The sequence below is a fragment of the Coptis chinensis genome, chromosome 8 (assembly GCF_015680905.1).
Source record: "Coptis chinensis isolate HL-2020 chromosome 8, ASM1568090v1, whole genome shotgun sequence".
NCBI lineage: Eukaryota > Viridiplantae > Streptophyta > Magnoliopsida > Ranunculales > Ranunculaceae > Coptis > Coptis chinensis.
Window position 1 is genome coordinate 15,539,449 of NC_141463.1, and position 10,354 is coordinate 15,549,802.

At 37.6% G+C, this 10,354-nt stretch overlaps 1 protein-coding gene across 1 annotated transcript; it reads right to left on the reverse strand.

Annotated features, from left to right (window-relative positions):
- Window positions 1–2,762: 2,762 nt before the first annotated feature.
- LOC147480187 (protein PHYLLO, chloroplastic-like) lies at window positions 2,763–8,193 on the reverse strand. The gene is made up of 7 exons (XM_086578578.1): window positions 7,793–8,193; window positions 7,494–7,711; window positions 6,221–6,338; window positions 5,906–6,022; window positions 3,216–3,275; window positions 2,996–3,067; window positions 2,763–2,819 (listed from the first exon to the last, which is right to left on the reverse strand). The coding sequence occupies exons 1-7, from the start codon at window positions 8,126–8,128 to the stop codon at window positions 2,763–2,765; spliced, it is 978 nt and encodes a 325-aa protein (XP_086434704.1). The 5' UTR covers window positions 8,129–8,193.
- Between the last annotated feature and the right edge of the window lie 2,161 nt (window positions 8,194–10,354).

A 10,354-nucleotide genomic window follows, 5' to 3' on the forward strand; every position in this document is an offset into this window, starting at 1 on the left:
ACAAAGCGCAAGCATCGTCGTATCCTTGACGTCACCCGTACTCTTATGTTTCACATGCATTTGCCTAAGCCATACTGGGCAGATGCAGTTCTCACAGCTGTTTATTTTCACTTCCATTTTAGCCGGAAAAACACCTTTTTCATTGTTACATTCTAATGTGTTACCATTTTCACTTCCACCAAAAGCGTTTGGGTGCCGCTTTTATTCATGTATTGGGGCCTGGCCAAGATAAACTCTCTCCTCGTGCAGTCAAATGTGTGTTTCTTGGTTACTCACGTACACAGAAGGGATATCGTTGTTACTCTCCCGTTTGTCGTCGATACTATGTTTGTGCAGATGTTACATTCTTTGAGTCAACATCTATTTTTTCACAATCATTTACACCTGATCTGATTGCTACCGGTAAGGGGGAGTCTCCATTAGTTGTCCTTCCATCTGATCCAATTCAGGTTCCCATATCCGATCCCTCGCCCTTATCTAGTAGTCAAGGGTAGTCTAAACCTACATCAAACAAGGAGATTCAAGTGTATAAGCGTCGTCCAAAAGCAACTTAGGTTCATCCACCTGAAGTGTCCTCGGCATCTGTGAATTCTGTTGATCGCCCTATTGCTCTTCGAAAGAGTACCAGATCTTGTACCACTCATTCAGAGCTTCAACCTCAAGTGCCCCTGACATCAATGCCTTCCACTCATGAGGATCCTTCCATTGATCTTCCTATTGCTCATAGGAAAGGTACCAGATCTTGTACCACTCATCCTGTTGCTAATTTTGTTTGTTATGATAAACTTACTCCTGCGTTTAGGTCGTTTGCAATGGCTCTCTCTGTTGTTTCTGTTCCCTCTCTTATAAGCATGCATTATCTTCTCCAGGTTGGAAACAAGCTATGGATGAGGAAATTAAGGCCTTGCAACAAAATTGTACTTGGGAGTTGACAATTTTACCCAATGGAAAACAGGTTGTGAGATGTCGATGGGTGTACACAGTTAAATATCATCCAGATGGGACTGTTGCGCGTCTAAAGGCACGGTTAGTGGCTAAAGGGTTTACCCAAGTGTATGGAGTTGACTATTTTGAGACCTTTCTCCCCGTTGCTCAACTGAATTCTGTTCGGATTCTTTTATCTGTTGTTGTTTGTTTGGGATGGCCCTTATATCAACTAGATGTAAAGAATGTTTTCCTGTATGGGGACTTACAAGAAGTTTATATGGAGCAACCTCTTGGTTGCATTGTATCTGGTCGCCCAAGAATGGTATGTCGCCTTAAAAAGCTACTTATGGCCTAAAACAGTCTCCCCGAGCATGGTTTGATAAGTTTAGTTCTGTGGTTATTACCTTTGGGTTCCAACACTCCTCGTCAGACCACTATGTATTTGTTAGACAATCTTCACATGGTGTTATAGTTCTCATTGTTTACGTCGACGATATCATTATCTCTGGAAGTAATTCCTCCAGCATTGCCTAATTAAAATCTCATCTTAGTAAACAGTTTCACACTAAGGACTTGGGTTTTCTTCGCTACTTTCTTAGCATTGAGGTAGCTTGTTCTCACCAAGGCCTTAGTTTATCACAAAGAAAGTATGTCCTTGATAACCTTGATTTGAAGATCCCGGTCATTATCATTGACTGGTTGGCAAACTAATTTATCTTACTGTCACTCGACCAGATATATCTTTTGCTATTGGAGTCGTTAGTCGGTTTATGCATGCACCTTGGCAACCTCAATGGGATCTTTGTTTGTCGCATCCTTCGCTACTTGAAGCATTCTCCTAGTCGCGGGCTTGCTTTATCGCCCGTCACTATCATTATCAGTTGTTGGCTTTTACGATGCAAATTAGGTGGTAGTACTGTAGTAGATCCGATAGACATCTAAAAAAAAGAGATCGATAGATGGTCTACATCCGGTTATTATACGTTTGTTGGAGGTAATTTAGTAACTTGGCTTAAATAAGAAGCGGTCTGTGGTTGCACGTTCTAGTGCGAGAGGTGAAAGTACCGTGCTATGGCCCATACGTCAACCGAGATGGTTTGGGTACAATCATTACTATCCGAGATGGGTGTTTCTTCCTCCAAGCCTATGACCATGTCTTGTGATAACCAAACTGCCATCTTCATTGCTAGTAATCCAGTCTTCATGAGCGGACAAAGCATATTGAGGTGGACTGCCATTATATTCGTGATTTGGTTATGTCTAAGAGGATTGTCACACCGCACTTGCCGTCGTCTAATCAGCTTGATGATATTCTTACCAAAGCCTTGAGCGGGGAATATGTTTTCCTCGCTTTGTAACAACTTGGGCATTCTTGAATCTTGATATATATGCTCCGGCTTGAGGGGAGTGTAAGAGGGTATTTTTAGTATTATGTGTTTACTTTGCTTTTATGTGTATCTGGGCCTTACGTTTATATAAGTGAGCCCATTAGGGTTTGTCACTAATATAAATAAGAGATGAGAACTAGTTTATTCTAATTCTCTCAACTTCATTTCTCTAAACTAGTCTCTTAACTGTCATAAACTTTGGAGCCCCCAACTCAAAACCAATTGGCTATATTATACTACAAGGCTTTAAACATCCCAAGAATGCTTATATTATACTGCAAGGCGTTAAACATCCCATGCTGGACTATATCAAACATTTGCAACCCCCCCTCGTATGGCATTACATGAGTATAGCACGTGGGACGGACATACTTGGGTTACATGGAGCAAACAGGCCCTATGGGATAGATACTAGCCTGCTATGATACCATCCTAAACTTCATTTCTCTAAACTAGTCTCTTAACTGTCATAAACTTTGGAGCATCCAACACAAAACTGATTGGCTATAAGTGGAGTGACCCCAGGAACGTTTATACTATTGCAGAATTTTAAACTTCCCAGTTCCCATGTGGGACTCAACTAAACATCTCAACAGTTTGATTTGTACAATTTTGTTTTTATATGAATATATGAAAGTAAATTAACAAAACTGTTGGAAGAGATATAAGTAGATGAATACCACATTACGAAAGTGACAGCAGTTGTTGATGAAAGCCTGAAACAAAAAATCGGAGGAAGTTGAAGCCTCTTTCTGCAAGAATATAAATAAAGCTTGAGACAGTCAGCCAACAAACAGTATCCACCATTAGAATCACATTAGAGGAAAACCTGCATGCTCCAAAGGAATAGGTCTGAACTGAACGTCGAGGGACTAGTTATTACCAGGATAAAGGGAATACCGGTTGCAAGTGACTAGCTCTGGAATGTTTTCCTTCAGTTGAATTAGCAGTTAAGCATACCTACAGAGTTCAATCACATCAACTAAAGAAAACCAAGAAGTCCAAACGAAGAAAATGATGATAAATGTGTTAGACACAGACCTGTTGAAGGTAATGTTAAAAGCAAACTGTGGCAGACAAACATGTATCTCTAAACTATCACAAAATCAATCACATATTATAGTAAGGAAACGGGTGCAATGAAATTTTATGACTGATAAGCCTACAAAACAAAGCAGGACTGAAATTTAATATAAAAATTGCAGACTCATGCACCTATAAAAATCAAATTGATTAGCACAAGAAAAGGAAATATGATCAAGACAGATGTTGAACACACCTTTTTTAACTGGTATAACTCAACCTAGTTTGACCATAAACCCTTTAACCCACAACGACGCCACCCCCTCACCCCCAAGGCCCATCTCAACGTGGAAGATTGCTAATAGATCTGCCCAACATTGACTCATGTTCAAGTAACAAAAGGACTTGATCTTCTTTTCCACTAGGTTGTTTTTCAACCCATCGTGCTTTACAGATATCTTTTTCATTGGGCTGACCATGATGATCATGACGACAGTCTTCTTTTGTGTTTAATATCTTTTTCTAATTATTGTGTTTAATAACCAGCTACATTACTTGCGGTTAATAACCAGCCATATTACTCAGAATAATGGATTGGCTACTCAATTCCACATTCAATGCGGTTATATTTTACACAATTGCTTACAAGTGTGTTTAGTTGTTTACATTATTAAAATTTCCTTTTCCTTGAAAGAAAAATTCTGCATTTCCCTAAAATGTTTTTACTCCCAAGCTGATACAACTAATCCTCAAGTTATGGAGTTCCACCTTGCTCTTCCATACACTAGAACAAACATACGACGACTCCCTGGTACTTCAAATCCTTAAAAGCAATGCACACCCGTTGATATAACTCTACAAAAGATTTCTGGACAAAGCCACACACCAAAACTCTCCATATGATTATTGACGATGGTGTTATGTCAAATTCCTTAAAATCGATTACTAGTAAAACTTAATACATCCAAGAACTTTGCCAAATTAAAGGCAACATGATTTCTGTAAGAGGACATGATACCATAAACTCAAGAAGATATTTCATGAACATTGAACTCATATGCCCTTACATGTCAAGCTCCACTTTAGCATCCACATTATTTCCAGGAATGCTGAGCTATTTAGCTGTCAGAACTTTGGTGACGACACTAATAAATGGATATGAAGAAGGGGGTCTTAAGTAATAATACATGACAAACATTTGAATAGTCGAGGCCTAGAAAATGCATATATCTAGAGTTTACAATGGTCTTAGGAAACTAGACCCAAATAGTATAAATCACCTTAACAATATGGGATGGACAACTGGAAGGAATACCATTTGAATTTTATTATCCTCCACTGAGCTGGACTTTCCAAAACCATAGTTTACACAATTGTTGTGGCAGTTCTCTCTCGATGCCTGAAAGTAATTTACAATACACGTATTGAGAACATAGCGATAAAAGTTGCGCTAAACAGGTCAAAATAATATCTGCACAACACAGAGTTGTTATCAAATATACAAATTAGTGAAATTAAATTCATCGACAGAAGATGGTACAAGAAGAAAGATAAAAAAACATTAAAAAAATAGTAATAATAATTAAATAATTAGATTTTTTTTTTTTTTTTTTTTTTTTTAAAGGATACAAAGAAACTGTTTAAGTGCACCAGCTCTAACAGACAACAATCACAGCACTATGTTGGACTCAATACCTCTAACAGCATCTAGTTGTATTCCATCCCTACTTCCAAAAGACCCTACACAACTACCTGGTTTTTCCTATTTGAACATCGCAAGCAATTCTTGACTATTAGCTTTTCGGGAAGGGAGAACAAGAGCTATTCACACACATACTTCCTTCGGAGACTTTGTAGCTCTTAAATAAGGTTTTCCACCAAAGTTCATTTGGAGCAAGCGATTTTGAAGGAACCCTCTTGTTTCAGTCTTTTCATCCTTATTGGTTAGAGGTCTAAAGAAAGTGATTCACAAGTTTATAAATAGGATTTGGAAATCTTGCAGTAGCACAAAGGCAAATAACCTTATCCTCCCTCTCCTCCCCACCCTCCTTCTCTTGTGCTCTGTTGCTAGATGCAGACTCACCTATGCAACCTCATAGAACTTATGGCTCTGGTGCAATGTTAACACTTAATACAATGAAGATGAGTATTTTATCAATGTTAGATGAGCAATACTTGACTATAATGGGTTTAAAGAGAAAACTGTCAATGTTGGATGAGCAATACTTGACTATAATGGGTTCAAAGAGAGAACTGTATTGAGGCTTAGCCTATGTTTGCTTGCAATATTTATATATACTGTGGACTACTGAACTTTCACACTGCATCATGATTATATAGCATAAAATGTTGTTTTGCTGAACAAAAGAGAGAGAGAGATCTGTATATCTCATAGAATAAAAATACCTAATTATTCCATGATTCCCATAGCCACACACAGGAAGCATCAAATTCATGGGAATCATAGATGTTACCAAAAAGTATTCTGCAGCCCAATGTGTTCATGATAAGTATAAACTGCTTACTGCAAAATGGAAAGAAAAAAGGAGTGGGGGATGGCAGATTACCTGATATAGAGATAATTTGAAAGAGCGAATGGCTTTATCGAATGTACAAATTGTATAATCATCCCATGCCAATGTTGCTCCCAAGAGAGAAACACCTTCATAATCATCCAGCTCAATCTGTTAAAACGTTAATCTCAACTGTAAAAGGATCTATGACTAGAAACACAAAGTAGGAACTGATATACATGTAAGAAAATTGATAAGGTTTTAGCTTTCTTGATTAACGTTCAAGATTTGAAATAAAAAGATGAAAAATAGGTGACAGTATGATCAAAAATCGCATAAGATCAGAAAAGTGAGAGAATGAAATTTCACCTGAGGGATTAAAAAGTATAATGCATCAGTTGCATGCTTGATGGAAGATGATCCTGTGTCGACATTGATACCTATGAACCCATAAGCCCTTATCAGGGGTGAATCAACTGAAAGATATCTGCAGATGAATAAGTAGTAACACATTGTACACGTTTAGTTATTTCATATTACCATAGAACTGGGCTTGATGATTTATAATAAGAACAAGAACACAAAACCCTCAGAGTGTAAATAGTGTAAGTTGCTCTGTTAGCATGACATATTAAGTACCAGTGACAATAACATCAATATGGTTTTGCAAAATAAGTATAAGCCTTAGTAATATGCAATATGAATCACTTGAGATTTAGGAAAATAAGTAACTACATGACTTAAAAAAGGGAAAGGATATTCACAATAAGCTTTAATAACTCAGAAATGGAGAAAAGAGAATATGACAACATATATACAAATACACATGAGATAATAGGTTTACATCCAGAAATATTCAGGTCAGGGGTGCTGCCACTCGACCCCGAATGGACCAAATGCAAGAAAAGTAATTTCCTAAGAACTCCAACAGGCATCTTGGATGGGACTTGGCAATACACAATTCCATAGAAGAAAGGCATATTGTGAAGCTTTCTGCCCTTTGGGGTAGTTTGGGTGTTATTCCTTCTTTGAGGCCGGATAGGTATTATCCCCTCTAGACTACTCACAAGAGTTGGAGGTTCTCTTCTAAATCTTTGCATTATTATTCCCTTCGTATTATCTTTCCATCGCATGTCAAGAGGTCTTCCATATCTTCCTGGCACCTACATATGGAATATTCAAGTTCTAAGAAGACATCTCCAGAAGGGATTTAAGAAGTTTCTATTATGTAAATCCCTGATATTATCTTATACATATAGAGTGGTACAAGGCCGAAACCAACTAAGGATGAATCCTCTTTTTCTCTCTCAAAGTTTCGTTTCCATGAACAATAACTTAAGTTTACTTACAAATCCGAAGAACCCTCCCTACTCTTCTTTTTTTCTTTTACCTTGGTGTTTTTCAGATATAGTGTCAGTGAGTCACTCTCTTATCCATTATCGTATAGTGAGTCCATCAAACTGGATGTCTGTGTGAGTAGTTACCAGATCAGTGAAGGAGTTATTACTGTATCTTTCTGTCATTGTCGCATAGTCCTTGTTTTTATACGACTCAATTTACAATTCATTCTGACTATTAACCTTTCCGTTTTACGAAAAAATTAACGAGTCAACAACACTGATATTAGTATCTAGAAGTAAACCTTTCTATCAAACTCCAGTCGCTAGAGGCAGAAGAAGAGCCCGTAAATTGAACTGCAGCACCAATTCCAGATACACCATGTACTCCATCAAGCGAATGCGAGTCAGTAGGTGGGTGGTCCAGATTATTGTTTGAAAAATAAAACTGCGGAAACACTCCGGATGACTGAGGCTGACTACAAAACCAACTCAAAGCTTTCGCACTCGGTGGAACTGCAACCTACATACACACAACACATACAAATCACAATGTAGACCTTTTATAAATAAGCATTCCTCAAGTTGAAATAAGAGTATATACCTGAAACCTCAATATACCACTTTTACAACAAGGTGGATTGGATATCAACTTATCAACCTCCTCTTCAATCTTAACAAACCCGTGTTCAAGAGTCAATGCAGGAGGCAATGTACGTGTATAACAAATCTCCACGGGTGACAGATCATCATTTATTGATTCCACATTATCCACGCTACTACTCATTCCTCGAATAATAAGTTTGAAATTACTAGTGTGCTTGCGGAATGGTAGGAAATGAGAATGTAGGTAAATAGGACGAGATTTTGGAGAGTGTTGGATTCGTTTTTTGTTGTTTGGGAGATTGAGGAAATGAGGTGGAGATAATGTAGATAACATGTTTCAAGGAAAAGTGAAGTGGAGTTTGAGAAATGAGGTTTTCAAGATATGAGGTTTGGGTTCGATATATCTGCCACGTCAGTTGATCCAAACGCTAATTTTCATTTTTAACAGTAAATAAAATAATACTTATGATCAAAATTCCGAAACTCGGTCCGGCACTGCCGATTAAAATCGAACAAGATATTTTGTTTGTGAAAACAAAACCCCGAGGCCAAGTGACCAAGTCATCTGTGTAAAATCCTCTAAGTGAAAGTATTTGATTTTAGGAAGTTAATTCATTAATTTAGGTACTTGTTAATGCCGGACCCATATTGTGTTGGCCAGACCCCAAAAACTAAAACACTTATTACAAATGTGTCATTGGTTCCAAAAGTTGTTTTGTGTTGGGCAGACCCCAAACCAAAGTGAATTTGATTTGTTGCAAACTTTTCAACCCTTCTCTTCTATTCTTTTCTCTTCCACTATAAAAAATCATAAACCCTTAAACCCTTAAACCCTTAAACCATAACACTAAACACTAATGGAAGAGCCCAACCCCATTTTAGAACATGAAGATGACGAAGAAAATGTAATGCATCATGACCCCATTCAAGAAGAAAATATAGAACAAGTTCCAAGTGACCCCATTCAAGAAAAAAATGTAGAACAAGTTCAAAGTGAATAAAATAGAGGAATGGATGATGATGCATTTAATAAGAATAAGATAAATCTAAATTAAACGTAATTATGAATGTAGTAATTATGCATGTAGAAATTATTGATGTGTACAGTGATTATACATGTAATAATTATGCATGTAGTAATTATGCATGTAATAATTTTGCATGTAGGAATTATTGATGTGTACAGTAATTATACATTTAATAATTATGCATGTAGGAATTATTGATGTGTACAGTGATTATACATGTAATAATTATACATATAATAATTATGCATGTAATAATTATGCATGTAGTAATTAAACGACGCGGCTAGGTCGTTTGTATTTCACATCAAACGGTCTCGTCACACCGTCTGGACTGTGTCCAAAACGATGTAGTCATGTCGTTTGGGATTTGAATTTGGAAAAACGATTTGTCCGCTTTTTTTTTACGACTTTGAACGGTGTGGCCACACCGTTTGAAGTTAGTCATAAACGACATGGCCACACCGTTTGGACTAGGGTCCCAAACGGCGGGCTATGTCGTTGAGATTTGAACTTGGAAAAAGACTTGTGCGTTTTTTGCTACTTGAACAGTGTGCCCACACCGTTTGGACATAGTCTCAAACGACATGGCCACACCGTAAAACAGACAAGTCTTTTTTCCAAGTTCAAATCTCAAACGACATGGTCCCAAACGGTGTGGCCATGTCGTTTGTGGCATTTGGTACTTAAGCCAAACATCAATTAACAACTGTTCTTTATTTAGGATCCTTCGGTGCGTTTCGAGAACTCTGGAAACTCGAATGACGTGGATGATGTTCAACCGCTTTCAATGGATACAACATAAATATTTATTACGGAAGAGGTACATAGTAGGCATTGTTTTCACTTGTTTTTATTTTCTAAATGAAATTATATTAGTTTATTGATTGTTGTTTTCTTTCATATATTTAGGTATTTCATACACGTAGTGTCGTGAATTGGTCAAGCAACCGCTTTCGGGAAACAATGTAATGTGGTTGTGGTAATTGGGAAGTCATGAGAATGCTAACGGAACCGAAAGTACCAAGGTTTGGATTTAGATTGGCGAGAGTTCGGGTGTATCGTTCACACAAAAAAGCAAAGAAAGTTAATAAGAGAAATACGGGGAACCATGAAACGTGGATGTCCATTTAAGTTAAGATGTATTTTCCAACGCCAAATCGCCGATAGTTGGAAAATTGTCGTTCTTAATGGTGTTCACAACCATCCATTAGCTTAACACCCTTGAAGGACATGCATTTGCTACTCGACCGATTGTTCCAATAATTCGAAGTTCTTGTCGAGATGACTCAAAATGGAGTTAAGCCTAAAGAAGTTTTGAAGTCCATCGGACATAGGTTTCGATAACCTATCTAGCATATATCAAGTCTACAATGCGGCACAAGGTGAGGACATTGGATATGAACGGTCATTTCGCAAATGCAGAGATTTGCGTGAATTGTTAGCGAAAACCATTATTTCGAGGAGGTGAGAGAGGATATGAATACGGATGAGATAACGGGATTGTTATGGGCCCATCCGGACGGTGTTAAAAT